Below are 20,417 nucleotides of genomic sequence, written 5' to 3'. Positions count from 1 at the left end.
AGCTGCTCTCAAGAGAGTCCACAGAGGCCCTGGTTTCTCATGCTCTTGACAATACTGGATAGTATCAATCTTTTCCATATTTGTTAATATTTTCATAACATGGCAATAATCTCATTGCTAACTTTGCATATCTTTGATTATCGATGAGATTGAACATTTTACTATTCTCTTATTTAAAATGTAAGATGTAATGGGGACCCTAGGTGGCTCAGTTGGTTAAGCGTCTGCCTTCTGCTCAGGTCATGATCCCAGGGTCCTGGGATCAAATCCTGCATCAGGCTCCCTGCTCAGCGGAAGCCTGCTTCTCCCTCTCCCTCTGCCCTTCCCCACCCCTTGCTCTCTCTCTGTCTCAAATAAATTAATAAAATCTTTAAAAATAAATACAATGTAAGATGTAATAACTTTGACATGATGGATAGAAGGCGATGTGACTGAAAAGAAGAAAGTTAATCTTCCTACTAAAGAATAAAGGATCATTTTTGGAAGGAAAAACACTTTCTTGACTTTGATATAAATGGCATTCATGCCCAAAGCATCTCTCGGAGCAAGCAGAACATTTTAAAGCACTTTAAAGCTAATTCATATATATTTGGCCACTCTGTCTCAGAATTATTACTGAAGATACTGCGTCATACTATACTGGTAAATTTTCTGATATGTAAGGTTTATCATCATCAGAGAATAAGCTTCCACCTGATTGCACATCTTGGTTTCTAACTGTTAGTCTCCCATAAGAGAAACCAAGGTTTCTGAAAAAATGATTGATTCCAGGCTGGGGCAGGGACAAGATAAGCCTGGAGCATCTTGCAGTACCAGACTACAAGGAAATACTCTAAAAAGACGGGAGCATGTCAGAAGGACACAAGAGCCAACCTGAAAAAGCTTCCAAAGGCTAAAGGTGGAACAACTTGAGCAACAAATAAATAATAATAGTGTTAGGGCGCCTGGGTGGCTTCCGTCAGTTAAGCATCTCTTGATGTCAGCTCAGGTCACGTTCTCAGGGTCATGAGATCGAGCCCCATGTTGGGCTCTGCGCTCAGCGGGGAGCCTGCTTAAGATTCTCTCTCTCTCTCTCTGCCCCTCCCCTCCTCTAAAAAGTAATAATAGTATTAGATTATAAGCCATGGAATAAAACAAATATCCATAAGTCTGTACCGACATAAATAAATGATTGAATAAATAAATGTGGGGGAGAAGGACAACTCTTCCTTCGGAAGAATTGTAACTTATAAATGTAGAAGGAATGAGGAAAATACAAAATCCGCATTACAACATCTTGCTGCAGGCAAGATTCACCAACGGATGTAACAATCAACAGGCAAGAGTTTGAGAAGACGGATGTTAGCACTGTCTCCAAGTACTTCTCCAAGGTAGTTATCATTACAAAGGGGAAAATGGTAACTTTACAGTTAAGAAACCAGGCAGATACCGCCTTAACCAAGTAATCAAACTTCACTAAGAGTAAGTCATGTTGACATCCTGTACCCCTAATATGAAATAGTGAGAAGAGCACTTCACCTCTGGGGTATCCTTGTCTCAAGCCTGCAACCTCAGTCTAACCATGAGAAAAACATTGGCCAAACTCAACTGAAGGACATTCAAGAAATAGCTGGCCAGTACTCCTCAAAAAAGTACATGGAAGCAAAGACTGAGAAACTAGCACGAGTCAGAGGAGACTAAGGAGACAGGAACTAAATGCAATGTGGGACCTTGGGTTCTAGGCTAGAACACAAAAAGAACACCAAGGGGGAAAATGGTGAAACCCGAATACAGTCTGTAGTTTAATTGGTGGTATTGGATCAATGTCCATTTTGATCATGAATTACGGTTATGTAAATTTTTTACCATTGGTAGGAAGCTGGATGAAACTATATGTAAACTCTATATTATTTTTACAACTTTTCTGTAGGTCTACAATTATTTCAGAAATAAATAAAAATGTAAAAAAATTTTAAGATTTTTTTAAAAGATTTTATTTATTTACTTGAAAGCGAGAGAGGGAGGGAGAGAGCACAAGCAGGAGAAGCAGCAGGGGCAGAGGGAGAAGCAGACTCCCCGCTGAGCAGGGAGCCTGATGCGCGACTCAATCCCAGGACCCTGAGTTCATGACCTGAGCTGAAGGCAGATGCTTAACCAACTGAGCCACCCAGGTGCTCCAAATTTTAAGATTTTGTTCACTTACTTGAGTGAGAGAAAGAGAGAGAGAGCACACACGCACACTCGCATGTGCACATGTGTGGGGGAGGGGGCAGAGGGAAAGGGACAAGCAGACTCCCCACTGAGCAAGGAACCCAATATGGGGCTGGATCCCAGGACTCCAAGATCATGACCTGAGCCAAAGTCAGATGCTTAACCAACTGAGCCACCCAGGTGCCTCAATAAAAATAAAAATATTGTTTAAAAATAAGAATAAGCTTCATCTGAAGAGTGATTTTCATAGTACATGTTTAAAAACACATCCTTCTGGGGCGCCTGGGTGGCACAGAGGTTAAGCATCTGCCTTCGGCTCAGGGCGTGATCCCGGCGTTATGGGATCGAGCCCCACATCAGGCTCCTACACTATGAGCCTGCTTCTTCCTCTCCCACTCCCCCTGCTTGTGTTCCCTCTCTCGCTGGCTGTCTCTATCTCTGTCGAATAAAGAAATAAAAAATCTTTAAAAAAAAAAAACACATCCTTCTGAGCATGGCTATACAGAGGATTTGAATATTATTCAGAATTTCCCCAAATACTGGACTATTCTTTATTATTTATTTATTTATTTATTTATTTATTTATTTATTTATTTATTTTTAAGATTTTATTTATTTATTTGACAGAGAGAGAGACAGCCAGCGAGAGAGGGAACACAAGCAGGGGGAGTGGGAGAGGAAGCAGGAGGTTCCCAGTGGAGGAGCCTCATGCGGGGCTCGATCCCAGAACGCCAGGATCATGCCCTGAGCTGAAGGCAGACGCTTAATGACTGCACCACCCAGGCGCCCCTGGACTATTCTTCACCTAAACCATGTGCTTTCACAAAATGCTGTCATGTTTTAAGAACAATTTGCATTAGGGGCACCTGGGTGGCTCAGTTGGTTAAGCGTTTGCCTTCGGCTCAGGTCATGATCCCAGGGCTCTGGGATCGAGCCCCGCATCTCCCTCTCCCTCTGCCTGCAGCTCCCCCTGCTCGCACTCTCTCTCTCTGTGTCAAATAAATAAATTTAAAAAAAAACCAATTTGCATTATATTTCTTTTCTTAGAACTTATGAGTTTATTGAGTTCCCTGTCATTCATTCAGAAAATAACTCTTACCAGCTTAAATATTAATTTGTGTAAAAAAGAAATATGACACAGTGGAAGGGACCCTGATCTGGGGTCTGAGGTTCGTGTCTCGGCTCTGCCGTGAATGAACTGTAAAATCACGGCAACTTTCTCCCTCTGGGCCTCCATTTTCCACACCCATACAGTGAGAGAATTAGAAAAAGATATCTGTCTTTCTCGGTTGGGGAATCTCATGCTTCTTCCTACTTCCTAATTCCTAACTCGGCATGGCCTGGACTTCCACGTGAGGCCAACGGCTTTGGGTATAGAAGTCACCAAAGACTGTAAATGCCAGTTTGTGGCCCAACGCGTCAACACATTAGCCAAAGTCTATTTGCTTGGCAGAGGTCATCAGAGTCTTAATTTTTAATAGCTCATAAAGTTTAATTAAAAAGGTCTCTCTTTTTTAAGATCTTACTCTCATTGAAATCTCTTGATTTTACACAGTAACGAAGAGCGGCGAGCTACTTTCACCTGGTGAAACTCAATCTACCTAAATCAGAAAGTTCGTTTTAGGACATTTCAGACTCCCTTCCTGTGCAAGCGTTTTTCAGCAGCTAGAAGGGCGGCACACCGGCTCCTACCTTTTATTTTCTTTCTCTGATCTCTCTTGGTGACGGGATAGGGGACAGAGACATACTCCAAGTCAGAGGAATCAGTGGCCTAAGTCATTCATCTCTGGATTATTACAAGCTGACCTAGAGTCTGAAAGAACAATTTTCCTTATGCCCATAATGACACTGGAAAACACTTTTCTCTCCAGTTGCTGTTTCTCCCTTACCATCCCATTTTTAAAGTTCTTTTTTTATTGTGGCCGCTGTGGCATTTGCTCGGTGAGGTTTCTGCCTTGAATATTTCCCCCCTCAATCATTCTCAAATAGTCCTACCAAATGAGCCTCCAGGAACTCTCTGATTGCATCGTTAATTCCGCTCCTTAAACTCTTTAATGATTTTTCATCTAAACATTAACTATCGCTCCAAAGTTCCTATGTTTGCCATCCTGCCGTTGGCACAGCTCACTAAACCCTAAGGAAGAAATTCCTACTCCCTTTACTCCAGATGAGCCAGATAAGAGTTGTTCCTAAAATCTCCTCCGGGGGGGTATGAGAAACATACTTGGTTTTTGGAGGTGCGATCCAGGGTTTAAATCCTGGCTGCATCACTGATTGGCAGCGTTTGGAAATGTATTAAATTCTCGTACGTGGGAATAATGCCTCGGAGGGTGCTCCAAAGCTTCAGTGAGATAATACATGTGAGGCACGTAGCACCGGGCGGGTCAGCTGAGAAGGACCCTGTCGGCGGGGCCAGGATGGCACTAACCCTGATAAAGAGGAAGGTAATGACGCATAGAGGAGAACGCACAGCGCACTGCCTCCACTGACCTCAGCCACCGGGCCACACCCGTTCCCCTTTCCTGCACCCTTAGCGGACGCGCGCTCTTTTCTGGGATGTGATGGTGGGGTCCTCTGTGGCTTGAGAACAGAGCATTCCTCCTTCAAATGGTTGGAGTATCTGTTGTTTGTTTTCAAAGATTTTATTTTTTTCAAAGATTTTATTTTATTTTTTATTTTTTAAAAAAGATTTTATTTATTTATTTGAGAGACAGAGCGAGAGAGAAAGCACGAGCAGGAGCGAGGAGCAGAGGGAGAGAGAGAAGCAGGCTCCCCGATGAGCAGGGAGCTGGATGCAGGGCTTGATCCCAGGACCCCGGGCTCATGACCTGAGCCGAAGGCAGACGCTTAACCGACTGAGCCCCCCAGGTGCCCCGAGAGTAGCTTTATTATAGTCCTGGTCTGTACTTTATCATAACAGGTTTTTTATTGTAGTAATATTTACATAAGATCTAACACTTAACCATTGTAAGTGCCTGGCTCAGTGGTATTAAGTACATTCGCACTGTTGCACAGCTATTACCACTATCCTTCCCCAGCATGCTGTTTATCTTCTAGAACAAAAACTCTACACCCGTTACATAATGACTCTCTACTCCCTTCCCACAGCATCCCCTGACAACCACAATTCATTCGCTGTTCTAGGTACATCATGTAAGTGGCATCAAGCAATAGGGGACCGTTTGTGTCTGGCTCACGTCACTGAGCATAAGACCCTCAGGGTTCGTCCAGGCGGTCGCCTGCGTCAGAACGTCATTCCTCCTTACGACTAAATACTATTCCACTGTGTGTATCTATCACCTTTTGGTTTTGTTTTTTAAAGATTTTATTTATTTATTTGACAGAGATAGAGACAGCCAGCGAGAGAGGGAACACAAGCAGGGGGAGTGGGAGAGGAAGAAGCAGGCTCATAGCGGAGGAGCCTGATGTGGGGCTCGATCCCAGAACGCCGGGATCACGCCCTAAGCCGAAGGCAGACGCTTAACGACTGAGCCACCCAGGCGCCCCACTCTGTCACCTTTTGTTTATCCGGTCATCTGTTGACACATTTGGATTGTGTCCACCTTTTGACTATTGTGATATCTCATATTTTACATTCTGCAGCATTTTATATCTTGACTTTCAGACCTGTTATATTTCATCATACTAATATGCTGAATCCCAGGAAGAGAATTATGAAAGAATTTTTATTCTATTTTTGGCCGTTTACCATTTTGTGACAACCACAAAGACTGGGAGTTCTAATTCTGTGAGTAGACAATGTAAGGCATTCACCTCTTTCGTTTCCTCTTCCAAAAGAGCACAATAGTACATTCCTCAAATACCATCATGTCAGTTTGATCTATTTATTTAAGTGATAAAAAGAGCAGACAAGGGGCGTCTGGGTGGCTCAGTCGGTTAAGCATCTGCCTTTAGTTCAGGTCATGATCCCAGAATCCTGGGATCAAGTCCCTCATGGGGCGGGGGGGGGGGGGTGGTTCCTGCTCAGCCGGGAGTCTGCTTCTCCCTTTTCCTCTGCTTCTGCCCCTGCTCGCTGTCTGTCAAATCAATAAACAAAAGCTGAAAAAAAAAAAAAAGGATACAAAAGGATAACAGAAGTGGATCCTTCATTTAAAGAGTATGGAAGAGGACAACAAACAGTGTGCCTCTTCCCTCCCCAGGTTCTGAACCGCTCATGAGATAAACGATAAGAAGTATGGCATATGGAGGGGCACCTGGGTGGTTCAGTCAGTTAAGCATCTGACTCTCGATTTCTGCCCAGGTCATGATCTCAGGGCCGTGGGATCGAGCCCCTCATTGGGCTCCATGCTCAGCGGGGAGTCTGCTTGAGATTTCTCTCTCTTCCTTTCCCTCTGCCCCTCCCCTCGCTCTCTCTCTCTCTCTCTTCCAAAAAAGAAAAAAAAAATTACAAAGGAGAGTATGGCATATGGAGACCGGACTATGACGTTTATGATGAATAAAGCTGACTTTGGATAACACGGCTTATCTCTCTTTGTGAGTAGATAGCCCTCCAAATTCTGCCCCCAGATTTCGGCAGATCTACCCAGCTGCTCACCGACGGTGTGGCCTGAGACAGCTCTGTGCCTGTGGGAAGTTAACACTCAGCAGGCGCGCCGTCTGACTAACTGCTTGTCTTGTACACCCTGAACCCATTTCCTGGCCTTGGCATCCATCACGCTACAAGCAATGGAATCTTTTTCTCTCTTCCGTGAGCTTGTGTCCTTCATCCATTCCTCTCCTCCATCACCCGGCGTTCTTAAGCGCCTCTCTGGGGCCTGCCGACATGCTCGTTCTGGAGCACAGGATCTCACAAGGCGACAGAAGCTGACACCGTCTCTCCCCTTCAGGAGATCAGGATAGGGAATGTCGTAAAGGAAGTAAACAGAGTTCTGTGTTAGACAATAAGCAGGGAGAAACTACTTAACACAGCAGGGAGAGGAGGCTTTCTTGGGAAGTGACTTTTCAGAGGACCCGTCCAGGCCAGGGAGAGCCTCACCCATGTGTGTGTCTACACTCTGGTGCCTGGCCGAGGCTCTGCACATGGCACAGCTCAGGACATGCTTACCAGCCCGTGAGTGACGGCTGTGAAAACCCTTCACGTGCTGGGAAAGGGGTCACAGGGGTTGATCATTATCATTGGTTGATCGGGGCAATTTACTTTTATTCTACATCCTTGGGGTACCCAAAGAGACGCTGAGGCAGGCCACAGGAAAAGACGTTCATTTAAAGGGCATCTGCCAGGGGGCCTGGGTGGCTCAGTCCTTAAGCGTCTGCCTTCAGCTCGGGTTGTGATCCCAGGTTCCTGGGATCGAGCCCCACATCGGGCTCCCTGCCCAGCGGGAAGCCTGCTTCTCCCTCTCCCACTCCCCCTGCTGTGTCCCCTCTCTTGCTGTGTCTCTCTCTGTAAAGTAAATGTATAAAATCTTTTAAAAAAATAAAAAATAGAATAAAGGGCATCTGGCCACCAGGACAGAGCCAGGCCCCCTCTCATCAGGGGTGAGCCCGGAGCTATCAGGTACAGGACTGAGCTCCAGCCACCACAGAGAAATCCCTTCCATCCCAACACTTGCCTGTCCCCTTGTCCACCTGCGAAAGCAAGAGTCCTCTACACAGTGGTGACAGTGGTGATGAGACTATGTATGCATCTCGGAGGATGAGGACATCATAAATAAAATCAAGCGTACTGTTTCAGTGACTGAAGGTAATGGTAACTGGATCTGGAACCGTGGAAGGAGCCAGGGGCCATTCCCAAATGCATGTTGGACGGTGAAAAAAATGACTCATGGAACGTCCTTTCTGACATCGGGGGCCTGGGAAGGAGTACACAGAAAGATAAAGGACATTATTATTTTTTTTTAATTCAATCAGCCAAGGTATCATTAGTCTTTGATGTAATGTTCAGTGATTCATTAATTGAATATAACACCCAACGCTCATCATATCACGTGCCCTCTTAAATTCCCATCACCCAGTTACCCCATCCCCCCCCCCACCTTCCTTTCTGCAAAGGACATTATTTCTGAAGTCCGTAGTACGTGCCAGTCACTGTAAGCTACACTGCCTCATTCGGGTCTAACACAGGCCCCCCAAGAAAGGAATTCTAAGCACCGTTCACAAAGGAGGAAACAGGCTGAGACCTTAAGCCCTGTTCTCAGGATCACAGCTCCTACTGACATAGCAGGGATCTGAACCAAAACTTCGGACTTGGCAGCAGAGAAGAAAACCAAAGAAAGGAGAGAAAAATACAGGAAGGGCACTGTGGAATTGGCAATGATTCCGGAGCCGGCAAGCCAAGAAACTCTGAGAGCATTTCTCTTTGCTTCCTTGCCCTCTGAACTGTTCAGTAAACAGTACAGCATGTGGCAGACCAGCTGTTGCTTTCCATCTGAAAGCACGACAGGTGCATTAAGATTGTCACAAGTAAAATCGGTAAAGGTAGGGCACCTGGGGGGCTCTGTCGGTTAAGCGACCGACTCTTGATTTCGGCTCAGGTCACAATCGCAGGGTCGTGACATCAAGCCCCATGTTGGACTCTGCGCTGGGTGTGGAGCCTGCTTAAGATTCTGTCTCCCTCTCTGCGTTCCCCACCCCACCTGCTTCCTGCTCTCTCTCAAAAAAAAAAAAAAAATTGGTAAAGGTAAACCACTCTCAGATATATGAAATGCTCCCTTTCAGGGGTACGGTACTGTGCCAGAGATCGTGACTTAGTGTTTTCACATTCTGTACTACATTCGACCGGAGCACCCATATTTCCTTCTCCAGAAAGATGCTACTGAGATCTTGGAAAACGTTAGTCCTTCCATTCTTGTGCAGCAAATAGGATTTGTTTAAGAGGTTCTAAAGCACAAGCATACTCCAGCAGCTGTTTGCCTTTCCTAATACAAGCTACTTCCCCTTCTCTGCCACCTTTACCAGTATTCTGGTTCAAGGAGATACTAAGAGACACAGTAAATTATTCACTTTTCAGAACTTGCTTAGTCCTTGAATTAATATATTTTAGAAAGCAGGTTTGCTTCAGCCCCTTATGACTCTGTTACTTAGAGTGAAATCTTCCTAATTTAATAGTCAATTTGCATACATGTATAAATGCATGGATTTTAAAAGCAACTTTGGGATTAAGAGGATTTTGTTGTCATTATTTGCATAACTTAAGGCTGATTACTCCAAGGAAATTTAGATCAATTTTAAGAATGGTAACAAGGCAAGAATCTAAAGATAACACATTCTTTAGAACCAAGAATCTAAGGATAACAAATACATTTTTTAAAAGATTTTATTTATTTATATGAGAGACAGCACATGAGAGAGAGCACGAGTGCGGTGAGAGCAGAGGGAGAAGCAGACTCCCTGCTGAGCAGGGAGCCCTGATGGGGGACTCCGGGATCATGACCTGAGCTGCAGGCAGGCGCTTAACCGACTGAGCCACCCAGGTGCCCCACAAATACACTGTTTAAAATCAAGTCTGTAAATGGCCAGATAAAGGATGTTTTTAACATCATGATCTCCGCTGTGGACATGTCATCTCTATCATTTGTCGAAACTATGGCTAAGCTCTGCCTGTCTTCCAATTCTTTATCCATTTCTATTCATTCCCTAAAATAGTATGAAATACTGTTATGTACAAAAGAGTATCTGCAATATGATGTAAATATAAATAATATAAATAATTTAAAGCATGATGATAAAATGACCACCTGGGAACCTACCATCCAACTTCAGACAGCATTAGAATTATTGAAGCCCTCGTGTCCCTCCTCAACCACATGCCATCTCTCCTGAAATACAGCGTGTGTTCATCATTCCCGTGCTTTTCTTCCACTTTCACCAAACTTATAGCTCAAGGCAATATATTCAAAACTTGGCTTTTGAATTTTACGGACCTAGTACTATATTACATGCATTCTTCTGCAACTTATCTTCCATGCAACAGTGTTTCTGGAATCATCTGTGTTGATGTGTAAAGCTCCACTGGAATGATTTTCACTTGGGCAGAGTGTTGCATTGCATAAATAAGCCACAATTTATCAGTTCTCTGGGTGATGGGCAATTTCTCCCCTGATTTTTACTACTTTGAACAGTTTTTTTTTTTTTTTTTAAGTAACCTCTATGCCCAGTGCAGGGCTTGAACTCACAACCTTGAGATCAAGTGTCACACGCTCTATTGAGAGAGCCAGCCAGGTGCCCCTGTTTTAAACAGTTTTATGCATGCCTCTCAGCACATATCTGCAACGGTTTCTTTGGGCGTATACTCCAGGAGCAGGATTGATTTTTTATAAGGTTCTATAATTATATACATAAAAAATATTTATATATGCAAAATTATATGTATTTATATTATATACTTATATGTACATTTACATCTGTGTAAACGTATAATTAAATGTTACATGTGTAATTATGCTATATATTTATATTATGTGTATTATGTATTATAAATATATAATTACGTAATTCCAAAAGTGGTTGCCAGTTTACATTCACCAACAGTGTATAAATGATAATACCTTTTAATTTTTCACCCATCTAAAGAGTATACAAATGTTATCACAATATGGTTTTATTTTGCATTTCCCTGAACATTCTTTCATATATTTATTAGCTATTCATATATTTTCTCCTATGAAATGAAATGCCTGTCTTTGTCTTTTAACTATATTCTTAGAGTTGGTTGGTTTATTTCCCTGTATTTGATTTTTAGGAGTTCTTTCTATATTCTATACAAATTATTTGGTGATTATATGTAAAGCATTTATCTTCATGTTGGATGCTTATCTTTGCACTCTTGGCACTGCCTTTTTAAATTAAAAGTTCTAAATTTTAACAGTTAAATTTATGAATCTTTTCCTTAGAGATTGTGCTTTTTGATATTTTAAATCCTTGTCTATGCCAGAGCTGTACAGATATTTTTGTTTTAAATGTTTTTTTTAAAGATTTTATTTATTTATTTGACAGAGAGAGAGACAGCCAGCGAGAGAGGGAACACAAGCAGGGGGAGTGGGAGAGGAAGAAGCAGGCTCCCAGCAGAGGAGCCCGATGTGGGGCTCGATCCCATAACGCTGGGATAACGCCCTGAGCCAAAGGCAGACGCTCAAAGACTGAGCCACCCAGGCGCCCCTGTTTTAAATGTTTTGAATTTTATCTTTCTCATTGAATAATTGAGTTGGATTTTTTTTTTTTTTTTGTATAGCGTGAAGTAAAGAATCCCCTCTTTTCCTTCATAAGGATAACCCATTGTCCTAACACCATTTGTGGAATAGCTCCCCTTTTCCCATTGACCAGCAGTGCCAACTTTGTCATGCATCTAGTTTCCATTAACTGTTGGCTCTATTTCTGTGTTCTCTATTCTAGTCCACAAATTTATTTAGCTATCCCTGTGAGCAATGTCCTGCTGTCTAGCAATTATAGTTTTGTGGTAAGTCTTGATAGCTTACAAATGGAGGGCAACTCCCTCACTTCATCTTGTGTTCTTTTTTTCAAGAGCATTTTGGCTCTTGGTTGCTTCCCCCTATAATTGTATCATAAATTTGTGAACCTCTATGGAAAACCTTGTTGGGACTCTGAATGAAATTGCATTAAATCTGTAGATAAATTTGGAAAGAATCAAATCTTTATAATATTGAGTCTTCTTATCTATGAACTTTTTAAAATTTTTTAATTTAATTTTTTTAAAGATTTTTATTTATTTATTTGACAGAGAGACAGCCAGCGAGAGAGGGAACACGAACAGGGGGAGTGGGAGAGGAAGAAACAGGCTCCCAGCAGAGAAGACTGATGCAGGGCTCGATCCCAGAACACTGCGGGGCTTGATCCCAGAACCCCGGGATCACGCCCTGAGCCGAAGGCAGACGCTTAACGACTGAGCCACCCAGGCGCCTCCTATCTATGAACTTTTTATCCATCTACTTACTTATATCTTTTTTACTACTATTATTATTATTATTTAAATTAAGTAGGCAACGTGGGGCTCAAACTCCCGACCCTCAGATCAAGAGTCCCATGCTCTACTGACTGAGCCAGCCAGGTGTCCCATTTTTCATTATTTTTTATTACTTACTACGTTTCATTAAAGTTTTAAGAGGTTTTCTTCACAAACATCCTAAATATCTTTCATTAAGATTTCGTTCATTTATATTTTTGATGCTACGATGAACAGTATCTTATAAATCATCTTTTATCTGTCACTGGTGTATAGAAATGCAGTTGCAACCTTGCTCAATTCTCCTATTCTTATAATTCGTAGATTATTTTTTTCCTACAAATCATAGACTCTAATAATGACCATTTTGTTTCTCCTTTTCTGTATCAGTTTTCTTCTGGGGTCTAACAGATAACCTCAAACCTTGTGGCTTAAAACAGCACGCACATTATCTCCCAGCTTCTATGGGTCACTTAATGGGTCCCCTCTTCAAGGTCTCACAGGGTTGCAATCAAGGAGTCTGCTAGGCTCTGTGACTTTCCAGAGCTTGGGGTCCTCTTCCAGGGTTGGTGGTAGAATTCAGTTATTTGAAGCCGTAGAACTAAATTCCCCATTTTGCTGCAGCCTCTCACACAGGAGTTGCTTTCAGCTCCTGGGGATCCTGCAGTTCCCTGTCACATGGCCCATTCATAGGTCTTTTCAAGACATGGCAGCTTCTTCAAAGCCAGTAGAATTCTCACCCAGTTGGCTAACAAGGAGTCTTACATCATGTAATGTAATCACAAGAGGGACTAATTTCATCACTTTTCATAGAGCATGACTCAGTTGAGGGAGTGACTACCCCATCACCTTTGCCATATTCTATTTGCTAGAAGCAAATCTCAGCTTCTGTTCATACTCAGTGAGAGGGTGTGATTCACTGAAGATTACTTTAGGATGAATTTCTAATCCTAATAGTTTTCATATATATTTTTTCTTGCTACACTACATAAGTTAAGCCCTCAGTATAATTTTTTTTTAAGATTTTTATTTACTTATTTGAGAGAGACAGAGAGAAAGAGAGCATGAGCGGAAAGAGGGAGAAGCAGACTCCCCATTGAGCTGGGAGCCTGATGTGGGGCTCGATCCCAGGACTCTGAGATCATGCCCTGAGCTACAGGCAGATGCTTAACCGACTGAGCCACATAGGCGCCCCTTTTTAAAGATTTTATTCATTTAAGAGCAAGAGAGAGAACATGGGCACGCGTGCATGAGCGAGGGGAGGAGCCGGGGGGGGGGGAGAGTGAGAGGGGGAGAATCCCTAGCCAACTGGTGCTGAGCACGGAGCCCATGTGGGGCTCAATCTCATGACCCCGAGATCATTACCTGAGCTAGAACCAAGAGTCAGATGCTTAACCCAGGCATGTCTCCACCGGCCACCCACCAGTATAATGTTGAAATGTGGTCTACTTATCATCTTAAAGGAAATGGCATCATGATTCACCAAAGTAAGATGTTGCTATAGGTTTTTGTAAATGCCATTTATTTAAGGCTTATTTATTATGCCATTTAGTTAAGGGAGCTCTACTAAGATTTTTTAAATTATCATAAAATTATTATAAATGGCTACTGAACTTTATCAGAACTTTTTTCTGCCTTTTTTGTTGTTGTTGTTTTGAGAGAGAGCGAGCATGCATGCACTAGCGTGGTGGGAGAAGCAGAGTGGGAGGGAGAGAATCTTAAAAAGGCTCCCACGTGGGGCTCAATCTCACGACCCTGACCTGAGCCAAAACCAAGAGTCAGAAGTTTAACCAACTGAGCCACTCGGGCACCCCTGCATTCTTTATTATCTTTTCTCCATTGTTAAACCTCCCCTGCATTCTAGGACTAAACTCAATTTGACTATGGTTTCTTTCCTATTCATTGCTGGATTTAGTTTGCCATGTTGTTTTGCATTTTTCAAATGTGCCTTCATGATTACAATTAACCTTTGTCAATTCTAGTCTCTTGAAATTAATTTGGGGTTTGTTTGCTCTTTTTCTGAGCTTTAGAATAATTTGTATAAGATTAGAATTACATTCCTTCTGAATGCTTAAAACTCTCCTGAGAAATAGTCTGAAATTGTTGCTTTCTTTCTGGGAAGTTTTTTTTTTTGTTGTTGTTTTTTAATTACCTCCACGCCCAACATGGGGCTGGAACTCACCACCCTGAGATCAAGAGTTGCACACTCTACCAACTGAGCCAGTCAGGTGCCCCTTTCTGGGAAGACTTTTAAAATAGAGATCTGATTTCTTTTAAGTTATTAAATTATCATTAAAAAAAATCTCTAATAATGTCTTTCAGACTGGTTTTTTTAATATGGATATAGCCACAACCGGATTAAACCTTGTCCATTTTTTCCCATTACTTCCAAATTTCTGGTATTGTTTTAGCTGTGCCTCTGACAAACAGCATTATCACTTGATGTTTTAAAAAATTCATCCTGGGCGCCTGCGTGGCTCAGTTGGTTAAGTATCTGCCTTTGGCTCAGGTCATGATCCCAGGGTCTGGGGATGGAGCCCCGTGTCCAGCTGCCTGCTCAATGGGGAGTTTGCTTCTCCCTCTACTCTTCCCCCCTGCTTGTGATCTCTCAAATAAATAAAATCTTTAACAATAAATAAAAATCGGGTGCCTGGATGGCTCAGTTAGTTGAGCGTCTGCCTTCAGCTCAGGTCATGATCCCAGGGTCCTAGGGTCCCGTCCTGAATCATGCTCCTGCTTAGCGAGGAGTCGGCTTCTCCCCTTCCTCTGTCCCTCCCCCCGGCTCATGCTCCCTCTCTCTCTCAAATAAAATCTTTAAACCTTAAATCTGGGATTATGTCCTTTTTGTTTAAAGCACATCTTTAGGATTGTAATGGTCTACAGCTAGCCAACTACTTTAATCTGACAAATGTATTTAACCCTCATTTTTTAAAAAGATTTTATTTATTTATTTGAGAGACAAAGAGTGAGCATGAGTGGGGGCAGGGAGGGACAGAGGGAGAAGGAGAAGCAGGCTCCCCGCTGAGCCGGGAGCCTGATGCAGGGCTCGATCCCAGGACCCTGGGATCATGACCTGAGCGGAAGGCAGACGCTTAACCGACTGAGCTACCCAGGTGCCCCTTAACCCTCATTTTTAAGATATTTTATGTTTTGTCCCCCTCTTTCACTAGTATGACATGAGAAAAAATAACCAAAAAGAAAGCAACAAAGCATGCAAAGGATACACCAAAAAAAGCTAGTAAAAATAAGACCAACTATATCAGTAACTATGATAAAAATAAGTGAACTAATACTCAAAAAAGTTTAGGTGCCCCAATGTACGAGTAAAGAATGTATTTTGTTGTTGTTGGGTGCAGTTTCTACATATGATCAAGAGATTACTGTCTGTGAATTGATGTCTTTCATAAATCATAAAAAATCCTCAACCATTACGTATCCACAGATAGCTTCTGACCCATTTCTTCTTTTCTCTCCTTCTGGAAATCTGATTGTACAAATGTTATCTTCTTTTTATTGTTTTTTTAAAAGATTTTGACAGACAGCAAGAGAGGGAACACAGGGGGAGAGGCAGAGGGAGAACGAGGCTCCCAGTGGAGCAGAGAGCCCGACATAGGGCTCAATCCCAGGACCCTGCAATCATGACCTAAGTCGAAGGCAGACGCTTAACAACTGAGCCACGCAGGTGCCCCTATCTTCTTTTAAAAAATTTTTTTTTTCTTTTAAGTAGTTCTCCATGCCAAACACAGGGCTTGAACTCAAGACTCTGAGATCGAGTCACATGCTCTACCAACTGAGCCAGCCAGGTGCCTAACAAATGTTACCTTCTTGTATCAATCTTTACTGCTCTTTTGTACTTCTTTTCTCTTTTCTTCTCTGCACTACATATGGATTAAGTAGGCTTCACACTAGGTATTTTTAAATAGGTTGAACACTCTCCACCCTGAGATCAAGACGTAAGCTGAGATCAAGAGTTGGATGCTTAATTGACTGAGCCACCCAAGTGCCCCCATATGGATTTCTTTAGATCTCCTTTCCCGTCTAATCTGTTGTTACACTCCCTAAATTTTTCCCAAATCTAGTCACGTTTATTGTCTCCTGCTCTATATTTTACTCTCTTACATATAGTTCATAGTATATGATAAGCCCAACATTTATTTATTTGAGAGAGAGAGAGGGAGAGAGAGAGGGAATTGCAAGCAGCCTCCACACTCAGGGCAGAGCCGGACACAGGGCTTGATCTCATGACCCCGAGATCCTGACTTGAGTTGAAATCAAGAGTCAGATGCTTCATCGACTGAGCCACCCAGATGCCCCAAGCCCAGTATTTTAAGGTTTTACGAGTCTGCTTCTACTCATTTCCAATCACACTGTTTTATTTCCTTGTGTGTTTTGTAATTTGAATTCTGAGCTGATGGTAGGTTCCTTCATATGATTTTTATTTGCTTATGCCAGGGGCCTAAAACATTACTAGCCTACAGCCACTATAAGCTAAATTCCTGTTTTGAGTTTTTTAGAATCTTCATTCCTTTGAGTTGTATGAATTCAAGTCACATTGCTAAGCACTGTAATAGAAAATAAACAGTTCTAACTTTGGCGCAAAGACCTAAAGGACTAGAGAGGTTAGAATAAGCCGCTTATTTCTACAAGGTTACTTCTCGTTGGTGACCCAGACTTAGACAAGGGTAGTTAATTTAGGGTAAAATATATAAAGATTTATAAATATGTATATTATGTGTAAAATATAGGCAGTGCATATGAACCTGTCTATAAATCATCTCAACGGTTACAGCACTCTGATGTCATCAGATATGTGGCTAATAATTATATTTCAGAGAAGTATAGTCACTGAAAAGAAAAAGATTAGAGGAAATTGTCTTAAACTTAATACTAATTCTAAGATACTCTTCTTGTTAAGAATTACTAGTTGAATCTCTGAATATTGACAACTTTTCTCCATGCAAGAATATTCTTCAGTTACCATTATATTCTTTTAAACAATTTAACATTTATACCATTCAAATCAGATGTAATAATTAATACAATATAGGAAAACTTCTAGTAAAATTATTTAGTTATAATATCCATCACCAACAGCTTGAAATAAAAATTTCCATGGTCTTCAATTGAATTGTATGCCACTTTCTTTTAGAATGTCTTGTTTTTCATTAAAATAATTTCTAAACCACTCTATGTGTTCAATCTTCTGTTTAACACTCAGGTATGGGTTTTTGGAAAGGCCACAGGTCACCAGTTCCATGAAGTGGCGAATTGGTCCTTGTTTTGGAAAATCTTTCAGGTGTTTATCCAGAAATACATGTTCATGAAATTCTGAACCATCATCATCAAAACCTAGGAAATGAGATAAAATACATTACAATTTTGATGTAAAACCTCCATCATAAAATTAACACTAATGAGTATTTTAGTAAAAGCCATGAACTTTGGAGTTAGACCTAGATTTGCCCACCAATTTCACAATTGTGTGACTGGGAAATTAATTAACTTCTCTGAGCATCAGTTTTCAGGTATAAAATGAGGATTAAAATAGAACCTTCTCCATGGGGTTTCTGTAATGATTACATAGACACAAAGCTTATAAAACTCTTATAATGCTTAATTAGCACATTATAAATGTTCAAAGTGTAGCAGCAGTTACTGCTAATGAAAACTTTAGTTCTAAAGAACCACTAAGAAAACTATACAAACTACACTTTAAAAAAAATCATATAAATAAAACAAAATAGAATCTTAAAACACGTTCAAATAGCCCACAGGAAGCCAAAGAGGGGCAAAAAAAAAAAAAAAAAAAAAAAAAAAGAATGAGAAATGGAGAAAATGAACAGAAAACAAATAATAAAATAGGAGACTTAAGTCCTAACAAATCAATAATTACTCCAAATGTAAATGGTCTAAATACACCAATCAAAAGACAGAGATCGCAGAGCGAATATAAAAACATGGATCCAACTACATGCTTTCTATATGAAACTCACTTCAAACACAACATAGGAAGGTTGAAAATAAAATCATGGAGAAAAATATATCTTGTTAACATTAATAAAAAAAAGAAAGCATGAATGGTTGTATGATTATCAGACAAAACAGACTTCAGAGCAAAAAAAATTACTAGGGAGAAAAAAAAAACATAATAAAAGGGTCAATCCACCAAGAAGACATAGTGATCTGAATTACGTCTTCACCAAACAACAGAGTTTCTAAATACATGAAAGAAAAAAAAAAGATGGAAATAAAGGAGAAATAGAAAAACCCACAATTATAGTGGGGATTTCAACAGTCTATTGTCAGCAATTTCAAGAACTACCAGGTAGAAAACTGGCCAAGATAAAAAAGAACTGAACAACATCAACAAATATTATCAAACTGACATCTACAGAACACTCTACAAACTATTTCAGAATACAAATTCTTTTCAAGCATTCATGGAACAGTCACCTAGCTGGGCCACATCCTGGGTCACAAACTGCAACACATTTAAAATAACTGGAGTAATACATAGTACATTCTCAGATCATAATGGAATCAAACTAGAAATCAGTAACAGAAAGACAATAGGAAACGGTTAAAAATTAAACAATATACTTAAAAAACACTCAGAATTGAATGAAAATGAAAACACAACAAATCAAAATTTGTGGGACATGGCTAAAGCAGTGCTAAGACGGATACATGGAGCACTAAATGAATACATACGAAGAGAAAGAGTCTCAAATCAGTAATCTAAGTTCCCACCTTAAGAACCTAGCAAAAGAGCAAAATAATCCTAAAGCAAGCAAAGAAAGGAAATAACAAAGATAATATCCAAAATCAATAATCAATAAAATCAATAAATAAAACTGAAAATAGAAAAATAGAGAAAAATCAATGAAACCAATACTAGTTCTTTAAAAAAAAAATCAGTGAAATTGATAAATCTCTGTTAAGTCAGATAAAGAAAAAAGGAGAGGACTGAAACAGGAATGAAAAGGGGGTTATCCCTATAAATCCTGAAACCATTTAGTGGCATAGTAAGGGAATACCACAAACAACTATACACTAAAATATTCAACAACTTGAAAAAAAAAACAGACAACTTAAAAAAAAATCCACTAAAGGATCAAAATTCAAATCAAATCAAAATAAAATAGATAACTTGAATTGTCTCATAACTATTAAAGAAAATGAATTTGTAGTTTAAAAGATCTCAAAAAAGAAATCCCTCAGCCCAGATAGCTTCACTTGAGAATTTTATTTAACACTGAAAGAAAACTAACATCGGCTTTACACAATCTCTTCTGGAAACTACAAGAAAGAACGTTCCTAACTCATTTTATAAGGCCAGTATTACCTTGTTACCAAACCAGACAAAGACACAACCACAAAACAGAGAGACAGAGAGAGAGAGAGAACTATGACCCATGATCCCTCATGAACTTAGAGGCAAAAACTTTAAACAAAATTAGCAAACAAATCCAACAATGTATAAAAAGATTTATATACCAAGATCGAGTGGGACTTACATCAGGTATGCAGGGCTGGTGCAACATTTGAAAATCAGTATAATCCATCGTATCAACAGGTTGAAGAAGAAAAGTCCTATGATACAACACCCTCCCCCCTTTTAAAAAGATTTTATTGATTTATTTGAGAGAGAGAGAGAGAGCAAGAGAAGGGAAAGAGGCAGAGGGAGAAGGAGAAGCAGATGCCAGGGAGCCTGACTCGGGGCCCAATCCCAGGACGCTGGGATCATGACTTGAGCCAAAAGCAGACACTTAACCGACTGAGCCACCCAGGCACCCCACAACACCCTTTTTTTTTTTTTTTAAGATTTTATTTGACAAAGAGAGACACTGAGAGAGGGAACACAAGTGGGGGGAGTGGGAGAGGGAGAAGCAGGCTCCCAGTGGAGCAGGGAGCCCGATGCAGGGCTCAATTCCAGGACCCTGGGATCACGCCCTGAGCCGAAGGCAGACACTTAACAACTGAGCCACCCAGGCGCCCCCACAACACCCATTTTTGATAAAATTCTCACCAAGTTAGGAAAAAAAAGAAAAAACTACTTCAACTTCATAAAGAGCATCTACAAAAATCTACAGTTAATATCATACTTCATGGTGAGAGACTGAAGGCTTTTTCCCTAAGTTCCTGAACAAGACAACAAAGTAAGCTCTTACCACTCCACTTTTACTCAACACAGTACTAAAACTCTTAGCCACTGCAATGAGGGAGGAAGAAAAGGCATACAGATGGCAAAGGAAGAAATAGAACCATCCCTATTTGTAGATGACATGTTTGTCTACATAGAAAATCCCAA

The 20,417-nt window shown here is 40.9% G+C and overlaps 1 protein-coding gene across 6 annotated transcripts in view; it reads right to left on the bottom strand.

The window, feature by feature from the left end:
- MRPS31 (mitochondrial ribosomal protein S31) overlaps positions 1-20,417 on the bottom strand; it is a 59,641-nt gene that overhangs the window by 8,464 nt on the left and 30,760 nt on the right. For 2 of the 6 annotated variants that reach the window (XR_015725969.1, XM_045796902.2), the window contains exon 7: positions 7,875-8,000. Coding sequence is in view for 5 of the 6 variants with exons in the window: in XM_045796902.2 (XP_045652858.1) it covers positions 7,879-8,000 (122 nt within the window). In the remaining variant the exon portion in view is untranslated. Of the gene's footprint in view, positions 1-6,252; positions 8,001-8,802; positions 17,456-20,417 lie in introns of those variants that run through there. The other 4 variants (XM_045796903.2, XM_045796900.2, XM_045796901.2 and 1 more) reach the window with 3 other exon arrangements.

Source organism: Ursus americanus, chromosome 10 (genome assembly GCF_024610735.1).
Source record: "Ursus americanus isolate L20-20 chromosome 10, mUrsAme1.1.p, whole genome shotgun sequence".
Classification (NCBI taxonomy): Eukaryota; Metazoa; Chordata; class Mammalia; order Carnivora; family Ursidae; genus Ursus; species Ursus americanus.
The sequence above is the reverse complement of the archived record's forward strand: the minus strand, read 5'-3'. Positions and strand labels throughout refer to the sequence as shown.